The 27,033-nt window shown below is 37.4% G+C and overlaps 3 protein-coding genes across 5 annotated transcripts in view; all 3 read left to right on the top strand.

Moving 5' to 3' along the window:
• LOC103708951 (integrin-linked protein kinase 1-like) overlaps window positions 1-5,549 on the top strand; it is a 31,044-nt gene extending 25,495 nt beyond the window's left edge. For both annotated transcript variants that reach the window (XM_039131152.1, XM_039131151.1), the window contains exons 9-12: window positions 5-90; window positions 2,922-3,043; window positions 3,764-3,875; window positions 5,061-5,549. In XM_039131152.1, the coding sequence (XP_038987080.1) occupies window positions 5-90; window positions 2,922-3,043; window positions 3,764-3,875; window positions 5,061-5,168 (428 nt within the window). In that variant the 3' untranslated portion in view covers window positions 5,169-5,549. The remainder of the gene's footprint in view (window positions 1-4; window positions 91-2,921; window positions 3,044-3,763; window positions 3,876-5,060) is intronic.
• A 4,136-nt stretch (window positions 5,550-9,685) lies between these two features.
• LOC108511379 lies at window positions 9,686-20,517 on the top strand. The gene is made up of 3 exons (XM_017843291.3): window positions 9,686-9,907; window positions 9,989-10,577; window positions 16,000-20,517. Exons 1-3 carry the CDS (start codon window positions 9,876-9,878, stop codon window positions 19,042-19,044), a joined length of 3,666 nt encoding a protein of 1,221 aa, XP_017698780.2. The 5' UTR covers window positions 9,686-9,875; the 3' UTR covers window positions 19,045-20,517.
• A 4,345-nt stretch (window positions 20,518-24,862) lies between these two features.
• Window positions 24,863-26,568, top strand: LOC103708950 (HVA22-like protein f). Of its 2 annotated transcripts, none has more exons than XM_008794073.4 (5): window positions 24,863-24,965; window positions 25,521-25,547; window positions 25,646-25,768; window positions 25,873-26,119; window positions 26,287-26,568. In XM_008794073.4, exons 1-5 carry the CDS (start codon window positions 24,919-24,921, stop codon window positions 26,311-26,313), a joined length of 471 nt encoding a protein of 156 aa, XP_008792295.1. In that variant the 5' UTR covers window positions 24,863-24,918; the 3' UTR covers window positions 26,314-26,568. The 2 variants fall into 2 exon arrangements, with proteins under 2 accessions (XP_008792295.1, XP_038988088.1); XM_039132160.1 differs by having other exon boundaries at window positions 24,868-24,965; window positions 25,521-25,577.
• Window positions 26,569-27,033: the final 465 nt, after the last annotated feature.

Below are 27,033 nucleotides of genomic sequence, written 5' to 3'. Positions count from 1 at the left end.
ACAGGCAGGTATATGGCTCCAGAGGTCTTTCAGAATGAAGAATACGATACGAAAGTGGATATCTTTTCATTTTCTTTGATTCTACAGGAGGTAAAATTGCAGTCTCGAAACATATAAGCATGCTATTCTTAAATACATGTATGAAAAATATTTTCTACTAACTAGTAGCAGCTCAACGATTTCATGGATTTTGCAAACAATCTTATCTATGAACTATTCCATCTCTTATGCTTGAACAGTATGTGGGGGTTGAAATTTGTATGAATTGAGATCAATGTTTGAATTATCACGGTAGGGGGGAGTGTGTATGGATCACGCACCATAACAGTAGTATGTACTGCAGTCCAACCCTGTATCTACTCATTTTGCTGATATGACACGGCACATCATGCATTATGTATGGTAGACACCTCGGTATGTGGTGGTATGTACTGCAGTATGGTCAGATTGTGAAAACCTTGATTGTGATTAGTCTTGATATTTGATTCCAATTTAATATATTGCTTGTTTGAACTATACTGATTTTGCTAACATGGCGAGCTGGTTTGCCATCTTTTCTCTTGTTTATGGTATCATATGGGGTTTGTCTATATTGTATTTCCTGCTTTTTTGTGCTAATCTATAATTGGTTCAGTTGAAACTATCTTTTATGTAATCTACTATATAATCATCATCATTTTGAAAACCTTTGTGAACCATGAAATGAATTTCATGAAATTAGTGCTCCAGTTGGAGTAGGGTATTGTCCCTTTTAGGTTTTTTCACTTTCTGCAGTCACAGTTCTGACATGCTAGATGTTATGAAGAACAAAAATAAATATTTTTGTGCAGAACAATGGAGTTATTTATGTCGTTGTGGAGCAAGGACTAAACCATCTAGGGTCTTAGTTTTAGTGATCATTCACTCTTTTCTGTTATAAGTTGGTTTCTGTGCTTTTATTCAAGCTATTTTGTTTTGAAATGTTGTGGCCATACAATTTTGAAGTTCTGTTTTTCTTTGTTTTCGCTCTTGTATGTGTGTGCATACAGGTTGGGCCAACCCCACATGCTAATAGGCCTGACTGGGACCAGGTAAATGAATGTGCTGGGTCAAGTATCTCCAAAACCAGACCCACTTAATTTTGTGGTCTATTCTGTGGATTGTGTAGAACTTAATCTGTCCAGGAATGGACATGACTTGATGTTAGATGTGACATAGCAGGCCTCTGGGGTTTTAACTCGACCTGAGCTGAGAACTGAACTTAGACCTGATTAGTGTATATGTTTGCTCCTCAGGGTAATCCTAGGTTGGAAAATGCATGCCCATGCAGTAGGAATCACTATGAATTCACACCAAAACAGCTATCCTTTTATCGAAGTCCTTGCCTTATTTCCCATGCCGGTGTTAGCCACCCTTCGTAGGAACCTTCATTTTCTCATCTTGGCAAATTGAAAATGTAAAAGGTGGGAGGTGAAACCTTGTCTAGATATTGACGTAATTTCCATGAAGCCCAGCTGGGTTTACAATCACAATATCTATTAAACTTCATTGCAGAGAATATCTGATCTTGCTTTGTTGCATCCTGGTTTCATTCTCAGACTTGAAGGTAAATCAATATTCTTATAATCCTGTACAGCTACTTGAGTCCTGTTATTTGTCATGAATCCATTTTTTTATCACTAAATTGTAAGCCTCCTTTTTATCTCCCATTGTCATAGTGCATTGTTTTTGTTTTTTTTTTGTCATTGTGGTCAATTTGAGGGTGGTTTCTGGTGTTGCAAAAATTGTCATATTTGTTTGCTTCTTATGGCTGCATATCCTCTTCAGTTTGTCTCATTTGTCTTGTTTTTTTAATCTTTTATTTCTTTTATCTTATACAAAATCATCTTCAAAGGCTGGTAATGCTTTGTTGATTTTGACAGAATTTGCTATTTTTGAACAGATTAATTTTAGATATTAAGTACTTGAAAAGCGTAAGTTATTATAAACCATAAATGACTAATTTATGTTACAAGTAATTATATAGTTCAGCATGTTGGAATGCAGATTCATATAAGCTGCTTTACATAATGAAGTTGCTATATTGCACACTACTTACTAATATAGGTAGCTAAAAAAATGCCACTTTTCTAGTTTAATTAGTGGTTGATGTAAATGAATATAGTTGAAATGTAATGTTTAGCTTGAACAAACTTGCCGGTTTTGAATTTGATCGATATGATTGATCAATGGTAAATTATAAATAATTTCATGTTCCATTTAAGGGGGCTTAAAGCTGGTCCGTTCTTTTAAGACAACCTCTTGCCTGGGTATGCGCCAACCTATCCAGGACATGCCATGCTTGGCTCCACACTGTGCTGATTTGAGCCTGACTATTGCAAAAGGGTGAGACTTTTGGGGCTGCCAGAGGCATGCTACTTGGCTAGTGTATGGGGCTGGTTGAGACCACACACATGGGAGGGCTGGTCTCCCAACTAGTGTGGCAGTGGTGGGGGGTGGTGGAGAGTAGCACAAGAGGTGAGGATCAGAGGAGAGGAGAGAAGGTCAGGAAAGGGATGGGAAGGGAGAATCTTGGTGGTTGGGGTTCATTTTATGATGAATATATTAAAATATATATCAGGTGTGATTTATAATAGGACGTGGGCCTCCATCAGGGCTTCATCAAGCCAAGGGCAGCCTAACTCAATTCTGAAACTACCTTGGCCTGAAAATTCTGAGTCTGGTCCATTACTTGCTTTGATATGCTATGTATCGTAGTTGCTTAAAAAGTGGATTTGCATTTGTATGCTCGAAATGCCAGATTCTCATTTATGAAATTGCTTGTGGCAGCTGCCACTTGATATGTTGTCAATAATTTATCTGCATGTTTGCATGCTTGAGAAGAAGAATGTGAGGATTAGCTTTTCTCTAATATTTCAAACACTTTTTATTGATATTAACAGATGATTGAAGGGTGCTCTCCATTTGCCCGTATACAAGACAATGAAGTCCCAAAAGCATATGCTTCTAAAGAACGACCACCTTTTAGAGCTTCACCTAAACTGTATGCACATGGGCTAAAAGAGTAAGTCTTTCACTGGTGTTAATGTCCTCTCATATGGGCAGATTTAATATGTTCTGTCATCTGACTCCTCTCTCTTTGCCATGTTGGGTATTTAAATCATTCAGCATCCTCTAGTTTATGCATCTTTCTTAAAAACCTGAACATCTTTCCCATTTGATGAAGGATATGGGAAATATTGTTGTCTGTAATTGGAGTGTGGAGAAGATGTTTCTCATCTACTTGTATGACATTTCTTTTAAAAAGTTTTAAAAATTAAAAAAAATAAGGGCATCCAAATGTATGAGGCTCCCACCACTGTACAGATTGGAGAGGGTTGCATAGCCTTACACTTGCACAAGAAGAGACTGTTTCCATGTTTCAAACTTTGACATCTAGATCAAAGTGGAGCAACCTTACCTTTGCACCAAAGCTCGTTCTATCTTTTAAAATGTTATACTGCTGTATTATTGGAGTGGAATTAGTAGATGTTTCTGATGTTGTTGTAAAACTATGGTACATTCTTTTCATGGTTCATTTTTTATACTCAGATGTCTCCTATTCCTGCTTCTTTATCCATTCATTCCAATGATTGCCCACTAAAAAGTTCTTGAAGCATAATTTTTTGAGTTCTTGTCATAAGTAATTATAAAAAGATTGAATGCTTTTAAAAAAAGCATGCCAACTTTTGCTATTTTCATTTTTTTGTTAGAAACTCTGAATCTTAGAGATCATATTGTGTAGGTTAATTGAGCAATGCTGGAGTGAGAACCCTGCTGACAGACCGACATTCAGAGAGATAATTGGTCGGTTAACCATTATTCAGGCCCACATTGCTCATAAGAGGCGTTGGAAGGTATGTTTCTTAAATTCGTACTCTGCCTGACACTTTTTTGAGAATGAAGTTTCCACCTTCATTCCAAGTGGTTTTAAATGTATATATTTTCTAATGTAGTTGTTGCATAAAGTATCATAGAAAAGGCCTATTGTTCTTTTCAAACTTTAAGCAAACCACTATCAGCTAGGATGCGTTGCAGTAAACTGTGTAATAGATAATATGTTAACTGGAAAGAAATGTAATACAAGGAGGCACTAAAAGTTGATGGGTATTTTCCAGTTCTATGTTAAAATTGCCAAATCAACAAATAAATTGGGTCGAACATTGTATCCTTCTCTTGTCCACATGTTTACTTAATTGGTAAAGGTCAATCCTATCCAAGTGCTATTGCCCGTGTGCTTTTCTCAGGAGAGTTTCAGTATGTTCAGGCCTCAAGTGATGAAGTTACTGCCCTACTTTTAACACAGATGGATCATGTGTCATTATCTCTACCCCTTAAATACTAAATTAACATGAATTAGAACTAGATAATTTGCACGCAGCAGAAAGCCATTTATTTTTGGAGCATGTTATGAAAAGGTAATGTTCATCAGTAAGCATTTTATTTCAGTTTGTTTAAGTATTTTAGATTGTCTGGATGATGATCAACATGTGGATTTTGTTTTGAAGCATTGCATAAGTTATGGCTTCCTAGTTTGTTATTTGATGGTCTGTAAATATTTTTGCTAAAGACACACAAAGATATGATTATTAATGAAATCACTTATATTTTATTACTAGATTTACAAGCAGCAAATAATATCCTGTTAGCAAAATCTAATTCCGACTCCTAAGATATCCTGATATCATGTCCAGTATTGACATACTGAATTGGTTAAAAACAGCAAACTTAAAACCAATACTGTACTTTGATACTTTGTCAAGTACCATAGGTCATTGTTTTCCATATCCTTTGTGGAGGATATTACCCAAATTTACTGATTTTGATGGGAGAGTGTTTTAGCAGAGCGTTGCATTGATGTAGCTTTCTTATGAGTATCAATCAGACATTTTTGTTGGCCTACAAGTGAGAGCCCCTAATTACAGCCTTTATGTTTCTGATGACATTTCTTGGACTGTAGCTGTGGCACCACATAATTCATTGCAGTAAATTTTAACATAAAACTCTGATGCTTCGTATTTTCATATACTTCTGTTCGCCAGGTGAGACCCTTGAAATGCTTTCAGAACCTAGAGGCCATGTTTAAGAAAGATCACTCTAACCCGAGCAGCCGCCGCTCTCGCTCATCTCGTTCTTCTGATTTCGTCTAGCAGGAGTGTTATATGGTCACTGTGAAAGTTGATTGTCCATATGGTTGCTTGATCTAAGTGATCCAATATAGGGCAGAGAAACATACAGTCTTAGTTTTTTATTAACCAATCATGTGCCATGATGGTATCTCTTGCTCAAGGTTTTGAGTGTTGATTGTGAGTGGATGCTTATATTTGATTAAGGTGATTCACCTGTACCGGTACCTTTACATTTGGTTTCCTTTACTGTCAGATGAACGTCTATTTTGTTACAAAATGAACAATGAACAGCATGTGGCCCATGACTTTGTGTACGAGAACCTCATGATGCTTTCTGGTTCTGAAATGTCAAAATAGTCATGGTAGTGTCAACCAAAATGGCTCCATGGCTGGTTGTTTTTACTGGATTTAAGTGGTGGGATTGATCAGATTTTACTCTCTGCATGGATAGCAAACTTTGACATCGCAATTATGTTTCTTGGCCGTATGAGAGTTTGTTGAATGCCATATTGTTGCATTATCATTGCACTGGTAATTGAGGTCTCCTGCATAAGGGGGTCTCTGTCTGTGTTTACAGCGGTAGCAGGGCCATGATGACCTGGATCTATGTAGAGTGTATATAGACAACTAAATCAAAATTTAATAGGCTAATACGATATGGGCTGATGTTGAAATCCTAGCTCTGTTAAACGGCTTTGAGTTCAGATTCTCCTGATCTTATTGGCTTCGGAATCGAAGGATCAGTTTTAAATTTATGGCTTTGTTTCAGATATAATTCTTGTGACATTTTTATCCTTCAATTGGCAAATTGCAAATAATGGAATTCTTATATTAGTGTCACTTTTTGGTTCTTTTGAGTTTAGTAGCTTATCTAATAACAATGTATGCCCATTAAGTTTTTTTTTTTTTTAATGTTATCAAAATTTTCATTTTTTAAGCAAAAGAAAACTAGGAATTCAAATATAGTATCCTGCCTCCGCTCAGAAATTAGCGATGAAGGCAATAGTAAGTGAATGTACCCAAAAAAAAAGAGGCAATAGTAAATGCTGAGAACTGATAGAAGACTTGCGCATGTTATAATATTTATCAGCAGCTAGATTGATTGACCTTGTAATATACCTGAACTTGATATCACCAATGTACATCGATATTAGCATATTTCATGAATATCATTTACGTCTGTTAGGACTTCTGGAGGACTCAAATCTCAAGCAATCTAATTTAATTAGTGAAGATAGAATCAGCAGAAAGCCTTTCTTTTATTTCTAATGGCAAGAGGCATCAGGCGATTCAGCGCAATCCCCCTTCTGAAAAGAAAGAGAGAAGAAAAAGAAAAGGAAGATCAGTTGGCAAGTGACATCAGGAAGGAGGTGAATATATTAACTCTGCAAACCATCATCCACGAGCTGAGTTCAGAGAGGACCATCATTGCCTCTAAGATGCCGACGCTTTTCATGGACCACATCGCACGTATTAAGATGATATTTCTCCTTTGGTGGTGGTTGCGGTGATGATGACCTTTCGGCAAGGACATCAAAATACCACGAAAGTGACAATAGTGAATTGAAGAGTGGGGTATGCACCTTGAATGAATGGTGGTTGAAAGGGTTAGCTGCTATGGCATGCATCTTGAGTGATGGTTGGAAGCACTTGCTTCTACTATAATGCCGCGCCACTTTTAGTTGTGGGAAAGTTAATGTTTTTATATCTTGATCGAGGTGTACTTGCACTCTTAGGTGGCACTTGGAGACTCAAATATAATCATCAAAAATGATCTTAAATTATTGGTGTTTCTTTTTTTTGGAGAGTAATCTGATCTCCGATAATTTAAAATCACCACATTTTGCATACCATATTCTAGTGATTAAAGATTTTATAAAAATCCAAAATCATTGACCATATAATACTAAAACTACTTTTGATATATTTTTTAAAATTATAATTTATTAATTTTATAAAATATATTATAATAAAATATTAATATATTTATTTGTATATTAAACTCCTCCATCCACACCTGCTTTTCTTACCCAACCCATGCAATGTTTGCCAAATGATCTGCAGCTTGATTTGCCTCTTGAGAACATGAAGGCAAGGAAATCTATAAGGTCGAACATAACTTTATGAGTTTCTTCAGGATAGGATATTATGAAGATTCCCGCCCGTTTATCCCGGTGACCACTATTTTAAGTCCCCATCCATAATGATTCTATTTTATTTGTCATCTTTTAATATTGCAAAGTTTGAAGTCCCTATGCTCTTATACAGTGTCTTGTAAGGAAATAAAACAAGCGTAGCAAATAACTTTTCAAAAACAGCTATAATTAAGAAATACTATTTTGATCAAAATCGCCAATGCCAAATATAACTATTCCAAAAAAAATAAATTATAGAATGAACTATTCCCGTAAGACTAATTATTCCAACTCCAGTTTTTCTTATTCCAGAACCAACGTCCGCCATAATGAAACATTGTCCGGTTGCAACGAATTGCAAAATTCAAGGTCGGACATGTACCGTTCCTTTACGAACCAAATTAATTCTACCTGGATATAATGATTAATGACAGCTGGCACTGGCAGATTCCTACTCTATCTGTTCCTACTTAAGGCCAGACAAACGGGCATAGTCCACTCTTTTGGATCGATCTAATCGATCCATCTATCATTATTCTATCCGGAGCAAAAGCATGAGCTTCACGACACAAAGAGAACAAGGGAGGGGAAAAGAGTTACAAGAACCTCGGGTTACAAACCACTACGAATAAATCTAAATCCTATCCCCTCCAAACTAGAATTCTCGGCAAAGATAGCCGAAGATTTTTTTAAAAAATTATACTCTATATTATATACACCAATATAATTAAATTATAGAGGTAAGTATATGTATGATGAATAAGAGGAATCGTTGTCATGCATGCGATCTAGGTATAATTTTTTCTTAAGATTTTTTTAGCCAATTTGGAATTTAGCTTTCCGTCCTCGTGTGAGGGCGATGTAGACTTTTTTGGACCAATCTCTGCGCCATGTACGGCTGAGATTACCCACCTTCATTTAGTGTCGGCAAAAGAGAGGGAGAAAACTTGAACACCACCTCGGTGTCATCGAGATGGAAGTCAATACACCTGGCTGAAAATGGGTACTTTCTGACTCATGAAACCTTATTTCTCTCCGCACATCCTTTCATAATAGTGATGCCCGTGGCCCCACCTACTCGCCTTTCCGAATGTCGCTTCACCAACTTATATCTCATCTAATAAATTAAACCATTAAAAACAAACATTAATACGCGTTTAATGTGAAATCTCCTCCTATTAATTTTTTTGCTAATGATATTAATGAACACTGTTATCTTTTTACGCTAATTCCTTTAGAAATTTAACATTTACATTGTATTGGAAAGACTTTATTTTTAAATATACTTTTAGAGTATTAATATAAAGAGATAATAAAGTTATTTTTATATTTAAATAATTATTTATTGATAGCATGAGTAGGGCTGCAAACGGATCGGGTCGGATCACGTCCCGAGTCACCCCAATCCAACCCGATTTTTTTGTTCATGTCCTAATTTTGGACCTAAACCCAATTCGGTTGAAAATCGGATCGGATCGGATCGAATCGGATTCATGCCTACAAATTTTGACCCGATGAGTCATTCGGGTCGAGTCGGATCCGGATCGAGTTCGGATCTATGTATTTTTATATTCAAAGTTCCACTATATAATAGTAAATAACATTGAGCAATTATTGTCCTAATTTTTTTTGAAAAAAAAATAAATATTTTACTATATAAGCTATATTCACATGTTCAAATCCAACATTCTCTAAATTCAAAAAGTCGGTCCCAAGAGCATCTAAAAAAAAATCTGACCAAAAAAAATTAATCGGATCGGGTTTGGATCCGAGTCGAGATTTGGTGAGCCTGACACGGCTTCGCCGGTCCTAAAATTTAGATCGGATCGGGTCGGGTCACGAGTCGACCCAACCCATTTGCAGCATTCCCGTGACCCGATCCATTTGCAGCATGAGGAGGCGCCTATTTATGGTAAAAGAAAACAAAATTACTGGGGATCATATTCATAAAAAGCCAATCCATTTATGGTACGAGATCTGCTGCCCAATCACGTGTCGAGGGGCAGAGGCGGGACCCATGGCGGGAGAACCTATTTACCTCACCCCAGGTGGCAATGTTTCAAATCAAAGTCCTGTTCCTCCGTCCGACCCAGTGGAGTGAAAACGACATTGGATCTCGTCCGTAGAATGGCTGATTTCCCCACCGTCCCATGCCATTACCTGCCATCTGCCATGACGATGATTTTGATGCCATGACATTCCATCATGACCATCATCACCATCATCGAGAGTGGAAGCAGCATGATTCGTGGAAGTTTATGGGTTATTTATTATTTATATTTTACGATATATATATATATATATATATATATATATATATTGTAATCACAGGTCGCTATCCGCATTAGTAAGACGGAGAGAGAGGGCAGGAATACCGAGGAGGAGAGCGGGAAAATGTAACGGAGATGACGGAAAAAGGCAAGCGGTTGCGGGTTTTATCCCTATTTTCTTCCTCCTCTATTATTCTGTCCTTCTGACCTTCTTCCCCACTACCATGTTCCCTACTCTTAATTCGAGAGGGGAATAACATTATCCCCGTCTTGTTCTCCTTCTACCGTTCCTCTCTCTTGCTCATCTCTTCGAGGCCGAAGCGATGGCGGTGGCGTTGGAAAGCTTCTCGATTCGGTAATAGTATGTGAATTCTCGACTTCTTTCTTGTTTTCTCGTTCTTGGATCTCATGTTTGTTTCCGCTCCTTTTGTTTTAGAGAGTATGCGGCGAAGATGAGGAGCGTGGACTCGGGCAAATGCTGGCCATTCGGTGGGGATGGGGATGGGACGAGAGAGGGAGAGATGGGGAGGTCGCTGCCACCGATCTCGTCCCGGAAGTTCCGATGGTGGTTCGACGAGCTCGAGGCGGAGCGTTCGGTTGGACTGAAGCCCGATGGCGCCGCCGAGGAGCTCCAGTTGGAGAGAGCCCGGGCGCCGGCGGAGGAGGGGAGCAGGCAGATGAGGACGCCGGTGAAGGCGAAGCAAAGGGCGCCCAAGAAGAGGTCCATCGTGGAGCTGTTTGCGGTGTCTCCGCAGATCGAGGCCGCTGAAGACGAGACTGACGACGGCGATGAAGAGGAAGGAAAAGGAGGAGCCGTCGAAGATAGAGAACGAGAAAAGGAAGTCGGAGGCGAAGAGAGTTCGGGAGGGGGAGATCGAGGCGGCGGTACGGATGTGAGTGTTTCTTCGCCGAGGGAAAGAAAAGAGAGGGTGAAGGAAATCGAGAAAACGAGGGAGAATTCATGGATAAAATATAAGAGCAAGAAGAAGAAGAAATCAAATGCCGAGACATGTGCTGCAAAAAAGGTATGCGCCCAATTCTTATTCAGACGTGTTTATTCTCTTTCTTCTTTCTCTGAAGAAACCAAAGGGTAGATTTGTTTTATTTCAAGCAAAAGGGGAAAAAAAAACTAGTTATGCGTTTATTTCTTTTTTTCTTTCTGCTGCTGTTAGTCATGACTCAACTACGTACAGTAATTTCTTTAGAATGCTTTTTTTCTTTAGAATGTTGTAAGTTTATTGGGAGTTAAATAGGAGAAACTAAATTGTGAATCAGAGAAGATTCTGGAGAGGATTAGATGGAGTCTTCAACTTTACTATAATAGATGGTTCCATCAAAAAAAAGAAAAGAAAAAAAAAGAGAACTTTAGATCGTAGGTGTAAGCAATTGATCACGAGATCGTACATGATGTCATTGTTTGGGATGATCTTTTGAATGCGGCTTGTGCTTCAGTGGCCCTATCAACCTATATTTCATGGGTAAAAAAAAAAAATTATCCAAGGACGCTTTGATGTGATTCCGGTTGGGGCTTTTGTTCGCTGAGTGATGAGATTTTAGATAAGATGTCACTGCTTGTGAGAATTTATTTTCTCCTTGATGCACATGTTACTTCGTTGTTGTGGATCGAAAATTTGATGATGAGCATGCTAAGCTGTCATTTATCATTGTTTTCCTGACTTTAATCTTCTACCTAGAAGAGTAGAATGGAAGGATTTTGAGCTCTATTTCAGTCGGAACTATATTGTTCCATTTTCGCTTCGTTTTTTTTTTTTTGACCGCCATTGAGGTGTCCTTTTAACATTTATGCCTTTTTAAATAATAATTTACAAATTTACTTGCACTTTGATTTTATCTCCTTCTCATTTCCTTCAGCTTTGATTTCTAGTAGAGTTTGTGATGATCACTTGTAGTTTTATACAGTTATGAAATGCCCATCACTTGGACTATATGTTTTTGGTGATCAATGGAGGCATTTGTGAAGATGCATTCATTTTACTTACCTTTGCTAGGGATGGACATGAAGTTAATAATCATTACTTTTCTCTCGATGCATTTTTGTTGGGGCGAAACTTTGAAATATCACATGCTGGAATTTTAAGACAATAGATACAAAATCTTATAATAAATCTAAATAATCACAAATAAATAAGTAATCAAGAATAAATAAATAGAAATAAATTGAATAGAAAAATGTAGCTATGGAGACACGTGGATAGCTTTGTCCTTAAAGGTAGATTTTGTCTTTTTTCGGAATTAATGACTCGGCACGAAGGATCCCAACATGTTTATCAGTCAGAGATCAATTATAGTAGCAGTGTTGTAAGGATGCGCTTCCAATTACAAAGGCTTGATTGAATTGCTTTTGATTGTCCTTTACCTCAAGATTGAAGATCTGGTGGTATGTTGCAGAAAAATAAAGATAAAAATAGAGAGCTCTTTTGCAAAGAAGAGAAGAGAGAAACAGAAAGGACTTTTCTAGAAAAAAAATAAAGAGAGACATATTTGAAATGAGAAGGGAAGAGACATATTTATTGAAAAGGTTTTATGATAGTCTAGTCAATGAAAATGGCCATTCAATCCCACGATAGCGACCATTCAGAATATACAATGGTAATAGTCCTCATGGACATAGGCATATAACAGCTAGATTCTAGATAGATAAGAATACGAGAATTTTGAGGTGTTTTGAAACACCTAAAACAAGAATATCCAACATCACATCCATAATATTATGGAAATAGACATTTAAAAAAAAAACAATTGGGTCAGATTCTCAATTGATGAATGCCACGAATGCGTCATTTCCTTTAAGTGATTAATCATCACATTTTGATGCTTAAAGTCCACCACCATTTCCATATATTTACTATAATTTACTATGTTGTCTTTTTGATCAAAGACCTAATTGACGAGAACTAATCCTCATTATCAATGATGTAAAATCCTCATTATCAAGTTAAACTGATAGATAATAAATCTGAAAAGTACCATCTTGCATACAATTTATTAGTTTTTAGGAAGTTGACATGCTTTGTACAATTATCGCTAAATTTGGACACTATGTAATTAACTTGAAGGAAATAATTAACTAGTTCTAATGATAAACTGACCTATCTGAATTCTAAAGTTACATCTGTGCTTGTGCTGCAAGGTACGCAGAATGCAATAAAAAAAAAACCCTTTCATATTCCTGACATTTATCTTTTACTCCATTCTCGTTGCTTGCTGTCAAGAGGTTGCAACTATTAAAAGGAAAGCATACTTATTCTCAACTCAATGGAGTATATGCTATATGTAATCTAAAAGCTAGATATATTTAATATTTTAAATCATAATACATTTATTATGCAACATACTTGTAAGCTTGTATATTTCATTCTGACTATACATATTTTTGACATTTATTTGATAATAAAAATGATTTTTATTATATATTCTCGAATAAATAGCTTGAATAATTAGTCTGCTAATTTGAACTTTTTATGCTACATGTTGGCATATTCTCATTAATTCTTATTATGCGCACAGAATATCTATCATATATAATTTTATTTTATTAGTCATATTAGTTTTAAGGTTGCATCAAGTTAGGCTCCTGTACTGAGTTTGATCTGGTCCAATTTGGATCAAGGATTGTCTGGGTTGTGTGAACAATTGCCATCAAACATCTTCTAGCCAATATATATATTTCAGAAAATTTTTGTAAAATACCAATATCAAATTCTTCTATTATATCTTTTTAAAGAATTGATATATTTAACTTATTTTCTAAAATTTTAAATTTTTCAGTCTTTACATTTGTCCAACAAAAATCTAACCCAAACTTGGTTGGTTGATTAAGCCTATTAAGCCTATCTAGCTCGTATTAATTCAATACATCTGGTCTAGTATGCATGTCTAAGGTTTACATATAAATATGTTAGTTTTATATGCCTGATTCTTATCTATAAGCATTTTATATAATGTGCTTACATATATATATATATATATATATATATATATATATGGAGAACTATTAAGACATAGACAAGCTTATGTCAATATAGATCGTTGAACACTAAAAGGATTAGGCATGGTCTTGATTTGAAATTGTTTGGCTCTGAATCAAGCAGATCAATCTGGGCTAAATGAAAGGCATTATTTGTTTGGATTAAGCCACTAAATGGTAAATGGAAGCTATTTTTCTATTTCCGTAATTAATTAAATATTTGAAGGCTTTTTAGGTTAACTTTTTTATTATGTAAATGGGATAAATAGCTCACTAAGTCAAAAAAATGCCTAGAAGAATTGGCAAGTATGGTTAAATATTTTGGTTTCACTTTAACTTGTTATTTTGATCAAAGACCCAAATGGGCCTCTTACGTCATAATTAATAGATCCAGAAAGGACCAAAACAATTTAACTTTAATACATCCATAATTATATATCTGGTGCTTAATATGCATTATAGATTGCTCATATTTGATAATAGATGAGGTGTGCATATAGAATATGTATATATGATTATGGTATTATGTATTCTTACATGCAAACTATATGTGCATTGAAAACACAAAAATGAGAGCTGTAAATGCTAAGGTTGCATTGAATTGGTCTGGGTCACTGAATATGGTTAGAGTTAGATTATTCCTCCTAGATTATGCTCCCCCTTGCTTGATCAGGAGAGTTGAGGTTCATCCTGAAACAAATCATGATATTTATTTTTGAACTAAATTGATATTTTTGACTTAATTTTCACCCCACACATAGTAGGCCGTGCTTCATGCTAATTATTAACTATATATGTTACTTATCATTTGTTGCACTAAACAAAAATCGCATTGGACGACTTTCACGTATTGTGTATGTTCTCAACATCACTAAAATCTCCCAGCTAGAGTACTAATTGAATCATTGGAATGGATATTTTTTAAACTATCCCTAGTTCCTTACGATGGTGGTAATTATGGTGTTACAGGCCGTGAACTAATCAAAGCTTAGCTCGGTATTTAGGAAAGCCATGCAATTAATGGTTAAAAATAACAACAAAATATACTGAAGAGAAAGTGACAACATATTTAAGAACAAAATATACTGAAGGGCCATTTTCTTCTACAAGCATCTCCGTGTTTATTTGTTCCCCTCTCCCCTCATTTCTCTCTCTGACTCTCTCACTTTATATCGTTGCCCCCTTGATCCTCTCTTCTCAACCCTATTTTTGCTTCATTTTTAAGGTAAACAATTAACAAATGAAATCATACTTGTGTTGGCAGGGTGAATATGGGTTAAGTCTTTTCAACACAATTATAGATGGGCGGGGCTTGGGTTAAAAGGGTTTTTATAGACCAGACCTGAGCTTGACCTAATCTGAATCCAAACTGACCCAACCCATTGCCACCCCTTGTCCTAGAGCTGTCCTAGAGCAGTACTATATGCTTTGTTTGTTTTCCTTGTTTGCTCTTATTATTCATATCATCATCATTTTTTTAAAGAATTTTCATTTCTAGGCCCATTTGTAATGACAGTTTCTATATTCCTACAACTATTTTCAAGTCCATGCATGTCAATTGCAGAATGTCTCTCAATGTATGAGATGGATTTTGTTCACTAATATGCATTGAAATATTGTGTTGTCAACAAAACTGAGGAGTGGCTCCTTGAACAGTCACACCTGATGGATAAGACATCATATTATTGGTGTATGGATAAAACCAGAAGAAGATTTAATAGCACAAAAACTAAATATACCAATATTTTCTTGTTTAGACTGTAGTTTTAAGGGAAAAGGTTTACACATAGAGATATTTATTAAAAGAATAGCTAATAGTCTTCATAGGGGGGACAATTTCGTTGACAGTTGACACATTAATCCACATATGCCAACAATTTTGACTTCTTATCCGTGTGACTGGAAGGGAAAATGGAGCCAAAAATTTATGATGAAGAAATGATGCCTACGGTGCCGGCATAGGCCTTCATACTAAGGGGATATAAACTCAAGAATGTTATTTTCTTTCTTAGTATATACTAAATCAGTCCACCCCACCCCCATGCGAGATGACTCAATCAAATATACTGCACTGGGGAGGTTGCAATTGAAAGTTTGTAATTTAACAATAAAGGTATCGTTTGTTTGGATCAGAAGCGGTAAAGTTTGCAGACTATAATGAGCTGACATGATGCCAAATAGAATGGGACACGATATTGTGAAAAGATGGTCATGAAATGCACGTCAAGAATCATGGTATATTCATTACTATTCTATAAGCTTAAAAGAAGCAGGGGAAAGCTTTGAACAAAAAGACTTATACCAATTGAATAATATTGTTACTGATTACATTCTTGTTAGGGAGAAAAGAAAACTGACTTGATTCACATTGCTTGATTGCATCATTCTCCTTAAAGAGAGAAGAATACTGGCTTCTTTTGTTTCCTAACTGAAGAGTATGGCTGCCTTTTCTGTCCCAGGGGAAAAATTATAGGCTCAAAGCATCATATTCACGTGATATTTCTCAGTTACTTCATGATTCAGTGAGTAAGAAGAGGTTCAGAAAGGCTCTGACTCTGAGGGATGCTGCTGATGTCAGAAAGAACAAACCATCAACGGTGAAAAGTTTACTGAAGAAGCAAAATCGCAAATTAATCCAAAATTCCAAGTTGCTTTTCAAAAACCAGGAGGAGGTAGCAAAGGTCCTGCAAGTTCATGGCATCCTCAAGGATCGCTCAAAAGCCTCTTCCATCAAAAAGTCAAGTCTGATTGTTGATACACAAGGTGGAAATTCTTTTAAGCCTTCTCGTGTGTCAGAAAAGCATGTCACATTTTCTGGCAAGGATGACATACTTGGACACGACAAGAGCGTTTCTCCCATGGAGCTGCCTCAATTGCAAAGCCTTTGCAAAATATTTTCAGATGTCTTGGCTGCATCATCAGCTACGGGTGATTTAAGCAAAGGTGATAAACTTCCATCTCCTAGTAAGGGATCTCACATGGTGAATGAATGTGAGAAAGATGCTGCGACAAGTGGTGCAGAGGGAACAGCCGGGTGTGACAAGGCACAGTTGAGTGATGCTCACAGTCGTGCTGTCCCCCACGAGTTTATTAATCCCAATAACAGGATCTATCCCGGTAGAGATATATCCTCCTTGGATGAAGCTGTGGACTTAAATAGTGTAATACAGAGCTCCAGCAATTCGAATTGCTTACACTTTGGCACCTCAGTTTTTTCTGCTAGTCACCTGCATTCAGGCGATCAACAAGTTCTGAATTCTTATGGTAAAGAAGGGTCAAGTTCTGGTGAAGGAATTCGTTCAGATGGAAGAATTTTTGGGATATCTGATTCTGGAAGAAGTCTGTCTACTCCCATTGAAAGTAGTGGCTCAAGATCTGAAGCAATGAGTTCGCTAACCGTAGCCAGGAATCTAATTTCACAGCCTTCGAGAACCTGCTCAGTAATGAGCATGGAAGCAAATGAGAGGCAACCGCATTTAGCACTAGGGCCCAGGGTTGATGTTGATAGATGTGTTTCAGAGATTCAACCTATGTGCCGTCTCACTCGTCAAGATTTGAGTAGAAGCATATGCACTTTAGTTGGATCAAAAAGATCTGGGGAAACAGGGCTGATAATGTCAGATCAGATGTCCACCTTCAGGGACAAGCATAGTGATGAGAATTTCATCGGCCTGCCTCTTAATTCGCAGGGAGAACTCATTAAGTTGCATTCCAGTGGTAGGTTTGGTCTTAGGGATTTATTTAAGGAGCAAAACACAGTCCTGGGTTCCTGCCGTAGCTTCCCAATTTGTAATCTCGTTGAGCCAAGAAGTACATTGAATCATATAAATATGACAGGAAAGTTTCCTGCTGCATCATGGTACATGAAAGATGGGTTAAGATCGTACCCGGAACAGTGTGACAATCCTGCTAGCATGCCTGTAACTTCTGGGCTAGGTATTATGCAGTTGCATGGTTTTGAAAGGATGGAAGTTCAAAACCATGTATCAATGATGGACAAAGATCAACATTTCCATCATGGACCAAGTTCGACGAAAGTTTCTTGCTATGGGTGCAGAGAATCTAGTCGCGAAGCTTGTAGTTGGAATAACAGGGAAAATTTTCAAGCAGAGGGGAATTTGGACCATGGGGTTCAGCCTGCTAACCAACCAACAATGCGTTTGATGGGTAAAAACGTTGCAGTCGGCAGAAGAAGTGAAGAATGCAGTTTTGATTATGGAGAGATTTGGACAGACAAGGAAATCGTAACTGAAAACAGCCCCTCTGTTGGACTGTCTGATACATCACTTCCAAGGCAATGGCTTCAACAGGGGTGCTTCAAACAGCCCGTCTCTGAGGCATCAAGATTTATACAAACAATAGGGACTTCATCAAGCATTTATTGCAGTCCAGAACTTGAACCAAGATTTGATCATATGCATCTTGATTGCCCAGAGCAGTGGATATCAAGAATTGGCCTTCCATCCACCATCGGAGATTATGCCTCCAAGCTGAATCCTTCTAGCCATCCACCTCCTTCTCAGACAATGCTGAATAAGACACTCAACCCTACAGTAAATTCTGTAACCCATCCTCAAAATATTCAGCATATGCTGCTAATGTCTACACATCGCAAGCATAGCCAGAGCTTTTCTTTTAGTACTTCATCAACTTCCCATCCTGCATTTTTAAATCAGAATTGTGGGAATTTTGTTGAATCATCATCAGCTCAATCTTCGCTTTGCTGTCCGCAGTGGCTGCTAAATGCAGGACAGCATAAGAAGAGCAACAAATTTCCTTTTCCCTTTTGTTCCGATCCTATTGCTCTTTGTCACCCCTGCACAACATCTGGAAGTAAGCTCCCTCTGCTTCCTTCTACGTATCCCACATGCATTGTATCTTCTCCTGCTTATAATACCAGCTCTTTGCACACCTGTGGCTCTGCTTCATTAGTTCATTCTTCATTTATCCCATCCTATCCAGCAAGCAAATCCACTTTTCCAGGCAATTCAAACTTTAGAAACAAGATTAAAGATAGGGATGGAACAAAATGCAATCTTATGAATCTCAAAAGTCTGGATCGGCCTGACAGAAGTAACAAAAGGCCTGCAGCTAAAGTTGATGGATTCATGAGACCAGCGAAAAAGCCTCATTTAACAATACAAGACAGCTCTGTTCCAGCAGGCCCAAGGAGAGAACAGTTGAATGATTGTTCATCAGATGATGCAAGATCAGCAGAAATGTCGGCTTTGGCTAATAAAATCATTGATGCTGGTCGTCCAGTAATGAGAAACGAAAAAAATGGGTTAACAATTTCTTCTGGCTCTAGTTCTTTAAACCATTCTGTTGGGACAACAGCAGGACCTGTCAAATTGAGTTCAGGAGCAAAGCATATACTAAAGCCCAGTCAAAATATGGATAAGGATAATTCTAGACTAATTCATTCAACCATACCTTTTGCAGTTGGGACTAGTTCTTGTACAGCTCCAGTTGCTCAGAAATCAACAATGATTTACAGGTTCTAGCGGGCATGCACAACCTAGTATGGATGGTTTAAGCAATGATTTCTTTTGTAGCTTATCTTCCACTTAAATGGCTTCCTGTCAAGTGAATACTTCTGATTTCAGTGATGGTTCCTTTTTGATTTTAACGAGGTGAAATTGGTTTCTGGTCTGGAAGGAAAGCATTACATGGTCGCAGCTCTATAAAAGCAAGTGTATACAATGTTACATTATTTAACTGCTTATCTTTGTGTTTTCCAAAGCTTCTGCTGCTGCAACAATTTGAACCTCAAGCTGTGATCGGGTTATTTAGATTTTCTTCCTAGAATTCAATCTCCCTGTTTTGAATCTGATATAATAGTATGTTATTTTATTAACTGCTCATGCTATATTTATTCAAGTATGGAACTTACAAAGTCATGATTTTTTCTTTTTCCTCGGTCACTCCAAGTGCATTATTGGTTTCTTTTCTTCTTTTTTTTTTTATGTTTATTATGTGTATGTTGTTTAACCATGAAATCAAAAATCATTCCACGCAAATACCAAGCATGAGCTTATTCATGTTATCCACATGATAAACATTGTATATTGCCTTATTCATATATCTGTTTTGTTGCTTATATCACTTGATGGGTGGTTTTAAGCAATTATTTCATGTTTGATTTATAACCATTATTTGCTATAAATAATTTTAGTTTTGTAAATCAACTTCATTTTTTTTCCTAAATATCCCCTATAGATTGTCATCCTCATTTTTTTGTTGATGACATGATCTTAACCTATACGTCCAACTAACTGCACATCGTTAAGTGTTTCTTCAATATAATCTAAGACATAAAGGTACTTAGCCCTTAGATTATTCTATATGCCTCAACATCTGCTCTCTTATCTTTCCTTTGTCTTTGATTGGTATAAGGATCTTCAACATTATACTGTACATGATGTCACACCCAAAACCAAGAGCGCGTAACGAACGTAGCATGCCTCCAATGCAAACCAAACATACATGCAAGACTACTGAACAAAAATTTAATCATTTCATGATAATTTTAAACCAATAATAAGATAACCTTGATGCTCAAAAAATTAAATCTACCAAATGCTCAAAGCAATTTAGTGTGCTGCCCAAGTCCCACAGCAAACCATAGATCAGAATTTGCAACAAAAAAAAAAAGAATAATAAGTTACATTAACCTGATAAGCAACATAACACTTCATATCAGGTCAGAGCATAACATTAGATAACAAATCAAATACAATAATATATTCTTGACTAGGCTAAATTTCATTCTTATCAAATACTAAAGAATGCTACTCTTTTTTTTTTTTCAAAAGTATATTGTTCATAAACAAATATTAAATTTAACATTTGGCCATAGCCACATAACCCAGTGGCATGGGTCAATGAACAGGTAATAGATAACAAGTAATGATGCCAAAATATCATTATTCTTGCCACCGATGGTAGAGTATTGAAACTAATTTCTTAGATTATAAATCCACATGACCAACATATAATCCCTATTGGTAGACTAAATCAGATCATAGCCCAACTGAATATATAAATATATACATATTTTCATAGATTACCTAGTCAAATATTCCAAAACAAGATATGCAATCAAAATAGCTCTTTTTTAGAAGTATAAAAACACATTTAATTCTTGTATCATTTTCAAAAATAAGATGTAACATGCTTGACTATTGCTTGACTATTTAATTAAAATAGATGAAGAAATCAGCAAAACTACTTTATGAAGCAATATAAACTATAATTTTTTACATATATTAGAAAATATGGTATGAAGCGTTAAGTCACTCACCTCGCACATACCAAAAAAAAAAAAACTTAAATAAATCTAATCAGAGATTTTTTTGAAACCTAATAATACAAAACCATATGTAACGAATCAGCAGCACTGTAATATTTTAAAATTTTGAAGATCTTAATTTCTAAATTAATTAAAGCCCAAACACTAAGCTTGCCGCATTTTTCTCCCCGGAGAAGAAGAGGTGACGGTGAGTGAGAAGGGAAAGAAACACATGTAACAAAGGCTAAAACTCGGTTCCCTAACAGCAGACCATCCAGAGTTCGCCATGCCCGGCCGCCTGTAGAGAGGAAGACATGAATACGTTCCAAGGATGAGAGAAGATGGTTGTCCATCGGGACCAACAAGGGAGCGATTCACAGTAGAAAGAGAGAGAGAGACATGGGTGAAGAGAAGGAGGAAAACAAGAAGAGATGAGAGTCGGTGGAAGAGAGGGACCTCTCACCTCATAATACCCAAACACACACGGACACGGAGAGAGGAAGATAGAAGAGAAAGAAGCACAACGTCACGACTCTAGAAACAGAAGAACAAGAGAGAGCGAGAGAGGGACGGCGGAATAAGGGGATGAGGCGGTGGAAGGAGAAACACAGCACGAGAGGGCTAGAGGCAGTCGAGCGGGGTGAGGCGCGGCGTGGATCGCGTGCGGTAAAAATAAAAGAACAGGGCGCGGTTCTGTTTCCTCAGAGCGCGTCCCTTCTTCTTCTTCTTCTTCTTCTTTCTTCTTTTTTTTTAACCACCGGTAGCTTATACTAATCTCGAGTGAACATTGCTTACTGAATCAAAGAACAAAATACTCCACGGTAGTGGAGAGATAGGTACACACCGGATCTAGAGAATATCTCTAGAATGATTAGCAGCAAAGAAGGCGATCTAGTCAGCAGATCTCTTCGCCTCTCGAAACACATGCACAACCTGAAAGACGTCACACTTCTGCGGTAACCGTTGGACGTCCTCTAAAAGCGGATGGTCAGAGTCTCCCGACCTCTTCTGTAGAATCTACTCAACCATCTGTACTGAGGCTCCCTGCAGAATGATACATCGGGCCTCAAGAACTCACCTCGCATAGGAAACACTCTCCCATATGGCCCTCAGAACAAAAGACTCGAAGGTGCTCCACCCTTCCACCGCAATCAACCTAGACTCATGATCTCTAATTATAAAGGCAATACCCGTGCCTCAGTGGAAAACAAGGGATTGAAGGAAATGAGATAAGGCCGTTTGCGGTTCCGTTGGCGTACAAAACATGAGGAAAACGCCCCTGTTCTCGGGTGGGTAAGGGCACGCCCGCCGGGCGACCCAATGAAGGCATGATACCTAGAGACCCATGTTTGGTTTTTGACCTACAACTAGAGACCCATGCTGGTTCGCAAGAGGCATAATGCTAGCTATTCCCCAGCTTGCTCATGGTGAAATGAATCTCATTGCACGTTTTGATTATATGGCACTATGGACTTTGAATGACAGTCATAAGTATTAACTTAAACTTTAGTTGTCTGACTGTTAAAAGCCTAGCATTCTCTTCCATACAAATCTTAGTTGTTGCAACTTGCATATTCGCAAATTTAATTAATACCATGATATAACAAACAAGCTGTCGTTAATTTGAGTTGAAGGAATGGTTTTTGACAATTGCCGTTATAAAGTTACAAGATTTGCTATAGTGATTCTGGGAAAATGCGACATTAAAAACATATAAGCAAAATAACCATCAAAACAGCGGCAGACCAAAACATATAGTGATGATTTATTGATGTTCTAATAGTTATTTGAATGCAAAATATTTCAAGCAACCTGAAGGGGAGAAACTCAAAACATCATTACCTTGGGCTTGGTGTAATACGCTGTTATAAACCACAATAGCAACTAATGGAGACATTAATTATATATAACACAAGAATTAGTAGTCAAAAAAAAGAGAATTTTGGTCTCTCTTTCTCTATTGGTGAGCGCCCATTATGCTGTACATATCATGACAGAGTTGCTGAACCAATTCTCGAATAGATAAAAATATATGTTATATATTTCACGAGGATTAATATTGAACTCGAGCAGCTCGGAGCAAGGTTTGCAGTTACAATGGAGCTCTACTGAAGTCGTCACTGTTATAATAGTTACAACGGCTAGCCGTTATTTATCTCAAAACAGTCAAAAACATTTATACCGTGCTGTTATAATAACTTTTTTCCTGTATTGAAATAATTGCTATTGAAATGGCTGTTATAATATATGCTTATTCAAATCTTGGTGCAAGGTTAACGGGAAAGTCTCATATAAAAAAACCACGAGTACTCAAGATGATATAACCCTCCTTATGGCTTGGATTCCATCTACACATCTCACTCATCAAATTAAGCAGCCCAGCCATGCAAGTATGACATACAAAGTCCAAAGGGAATCGCATTTCACTTGGTAAAGTCTAAACTCCAAACCATCACATAAAAAGATTTGATGGTATCGTTTCCCATGATTCTTGCGCGTTTTCCATTCCATACGTAGAAACTGCCGTTAGTGCATGCACTAAACCAATGGTAACACTAAATTTGAGGGCGAGAGTAGATATAATATAGTATGGAGCGAGTGCTGGGACGGGCAAAGCATGAAAGCGAGGGAAAAGGAGGGGCGTAGGAAGACTGAATTTTGAACAAAATCAAATATCTTAAATTGACCTCGATAAAATTTAGTCAACCTAGATCTCACCCACCTCAACCAAATTATTGAGGTGACAACTGTAAATTATGCTCATTGCTCATCAAATACCTTTGGCCGGAAAAAAAAAAGAAGAAAAAAAAAAAAGAAACAACGATGTTAAATATTACAAGCGGCAAAACACTAGTTTAGGTTGATCTTAGGTTGGATAGCTGCCTGTAGTTAGTATCTTCTATTTGACCTACCTCCCACCCAAACCTTGTTAGGAATTAAAAACTAGACGACATAACTTTGTTCGTACCCGGATCTGAGTAGGATGTTTGCTCAAAAGACATTTTCATGTCAGACAAACGGGTCAAACAGAATATTGCCACTGTTCTTGAGAGAACCCTTTCAGAAAATGTACAATTTGTCAGAGATGGCTGCTTCCCATGCATACTCATTCATGCTCGTTACATGATGAGGCATATATACCCTAAGGGGGTCATTTTTCTTCTTCGCACTTATAACCCTAATTTCAGGTTTGCTGAGCCCATTGTACCTAGAGATAGATAGATAGATAGATAGAGAGAGAGAGAGAGAGAGAGCGAGCCAGGGGGTGACGAAGGATGTACTGATGAAACGAGGTTTATGGTTGAATTGTCTGTTGGAAAAGAAAATCTTTATTGTTGTCGCAAAAAGAAAAAATGGCAGGGTACCATTCTTGTGCTTTTGCAATGAATGGAATCTAGACTTTGTAAGAAAATCAAGAACACATGTATGTAAATCATCACATACATATATTCATATGCAACGGAATAATAAATAAATAAATATTTTTTACTGACTTCCACCCATGCTGTTCAAGCATGAAGTTGTCATACTAAAAAGAGAAAAGAGACTCCACAAGAGAGAGGAGATCCGGATCTTCTAACCTATGCAGGACTTGAATGCCTTAGATGATGGATCCACAAGCTTATTCATACTGCTAGGTTAGGGACCTGTATCCTTATCCATAAGGTTTATAAAGTTTATCTATAACAGTTTCCATCCATCACGGAAACCATGATAAACTTTTTATTTGATTGGATTTAAATCACTATTTAAATGAGGTTTATCTTTGATACGTGCTAACAGACTTGCCACCTGAAACATTACATTCCGTTATGTTCTGCCGTACGCCATCAACACATATGCCAAGTTGATGGAGAAAGCATCGTGGTCTTTTGATCCTTCTCTTCCTTTCGAACTACTGTATCTCTCCTTTCTTGACAAGGGAGGAAAGAAGACTTCGAACAATACTCGTAAGAATGCTTTACTTGTTTCATCCCCCCAGCACATCCCTTTAAAAAAGCCACCAATCTCTCTCTAGGATCCTAGTTCTCAACCTCTCAAGATTTCCTTCTCACCTTGTTCGTGGAGTGCAGAAGGGTCAAAATTCATGGGATTTCTAGGAACCATCGCCTGGTTTCGCAATACACTTATTGGGTAAGCACACAGTTCACAAAATAAACCATGAACATCCAACAGAACTATTGATGCAAATAACATACAGTAGCTAAATGCTGATATCAACTATGAACTTTGATAACCAAAGCAGTTTCCCCGCTTTCCTTGGAGAGAAGCTAGGCAAGAACTATCATTGGTATATGAGGTTCCAATAGTTCCAGAGAATCCAGATCGATTAAATAAACATAATTCAAGATTAATATGCCTACCACCTTAGATGATTCTCTTTATTGTTATATTTTTATAATGCAGCGGTCAGCCAGATTTTTTGCATTTTTTGAAGCTACATTCCATTTCTCTTATGTTGTTTGATCAGATTTATCTTTTACATACAAAAATCTAGAATCTACTTGTTTATTTTTACTTTTATTGCTCTTTTGTATTTTTCTTTCTTACAAATTCTTTGTAAATAGTTTCTGTAAACTCTACTTTTCTAATAAAGACCGGGTGGCTTTGCCTCCCTCTTTATCAAAAAAAAATGCATGTTTATTTTTTGCATTGAAGCTGACGGTTCATTTGTGTGCTTCAAATCAGCCCAGGCGTGATGCTGCTGTATCCTCTGTAAGCTTTCGATCGATGACCCCAGCATTTGTAAGAAACCGTTTTTAAAGATGTAGCAGTTATCACGTTTATAAACTCTTACCCAATATGGTGATCAGATACGCATCAATGCGTGCAATTGAGAGCCCTTCTCCGCTAGATGACCAACAATGGCTGACATATTGGATGCTGTATTCGTTAATCACCCTTTTTGAACTCTCCTGCTGGAAAGTTCTCCAATGGTAATTTGATATATATACTATTCTTCATCCTGCAGTCAGTTATTTCACAAATTGAAGACGAAAGGCATGAAATCATTTGGTTTACGTAACCATCATGATAACAGGTTTCCGCTTTGGCCTTATATGAAGCTTGTATTCTGCTTGTGGCTGGTGCTACCAATCTTCAATGGAGCTGCCTACATCTATGAAAATTGTGTGAGGAGGTATGTCAAGATCGGGAATTTTGTGGGATCGAGGTACCCAGAAGAACAGAAGAGAGTGCTGCAGATGTTGAGCCTTGATGCTAGAAAATCGGTGGAGCGATACATTGAGAAATATGGACCAGAAGGTTTCGACAGGGTCGTCCAAGCGGTAAGCAGGAGATCCCTAGTGTGCAATGGAGTTCAACCTGAAAGCATCAGAGACAAGCTTTTTCTTGTTGCTGCGTTTGTGCTGTTCTCATTTTGTTTTGATTCTCTCGAGCACACGTTGTTCGTTGCTATATCATGGCATTTCTAATTAAATTTCAAATGCTGCAGGCCAGCAAGGAGGCCAAGAAACGCTGATGATAGAGAAGGATGCTCTCCCACTTCAACGTTCCTTTGTCAGCATAAGAGAATACCGTTATGTATGGTGAAGCTATGATAGTGTGACAAAATTATAGGGTGTCAAAACAACCAGTTGTAATGAAATACGGCTAGTTTAAGAATCTGTAAATAAGATCTGAGGTTGTGATTGTGCATTAAGAATGCGTCGATCAGGTTGTTTATTTCGATATATCGATAAAGATTTAAAAAGAAAATCAAGCAACTATCTTTCCAGATGTTCAAGCATATAATTAACTTCCTTGGCAGTTTCTGAAAAGTCCTAATGCAGCACTTGATGATTGCTTATTCTGCCGTCGGTTTCTCAAGTGACTTTCCTTTCAGGAACGGTAGCCGGCCTACTCTTAATTGCAGCAAAAGTTGTTGTAATTCGAACCACATGCAATTCATGGTCATCTTTGATATAAAAATTTATGTTTAGACGTCGTGGAAGAAATACTCACGTAGGTGTTGAGTTGACGGACAAAGCTGGAGAAGTTTCTATGCATAAAGTGGAAGGGAAGAAGGAAACTTGAGAAGGCGAAGAGGTCGACGACCACAAAGCTGCTGTTCTCCTTCCCCCATGCAATGACGGAGTCCGTCATCGGGTCATCAACCATCCGGTAAGTCTTCACCACAAACGGGGCTGGTCCACCGGCACTACCACGGCTTCTATATATAGATATATTGCTGTTCGCGTCT

This window comes from Phoenix dactylifera, chromosome 11, assembly GCF_009389715.1.
Source record: "Phoenix dactylifera cultivar Barhee BC4 chromosome 11, palm_55x_up_171113_PBpolish2nd_filt_p, whole genome shotgun sequence".
Taxonomy (NCBI): Eukaryota; Viridiplantae; Streptophyta; class Magnoliopsida; order Arecales; family Arecaceae; genus Phoenix; species Phoenix dactylifera.
Note: the sequence above shows the minus strand (reverse complement) of the source record. Positions and strands in the feature narration are given on the sequence as shown.

Bases quoted from the DNA above. Each gene is read 5' to 3' on its own strand.
- LOC108511379 (XM_017843291.3), top strand. From the start codon at position 9,876: ATGGCGGTGGCGTTGGAAAGCTTCTCGATTCG. The intron at 9,908-9,988 runs GTAATAGTATGT...CTTTTGTTTTAG, and splicing joins TTGGAAAGCTTCTCGATTCG to AGAGTATGCGGCGAAGATGA. The intron at 10,578-15,999 runs GTATGCGCCCAA...TTTCTGTCCCAG, and splicing joins AGACATGTGCTGCAAAAAAG to GGGAAAAATTATAGGCTCAA.
- LOC103708950 (XM_008794073.4), top strand. From the start codon at position 24,919: ATGGGATTTCTAGGAACCATCGCCTGGTTTCGCAATACACTTATTGG. The intron at 24,966-25,520 runs GTAAGCACACAG...GCTTCAAATCAG, and splicing joins TTTCGCAATACACTTATTGG to CCCAGGCGTGATGCTGCTGT. The intron at 25,548-25,645 runs GTAAGCTTTCGA...TATGGTGATCAG, and splicing joins GTGATGCTGCTGTATCCTCT to ATACGCATCAATGCGTGCAA.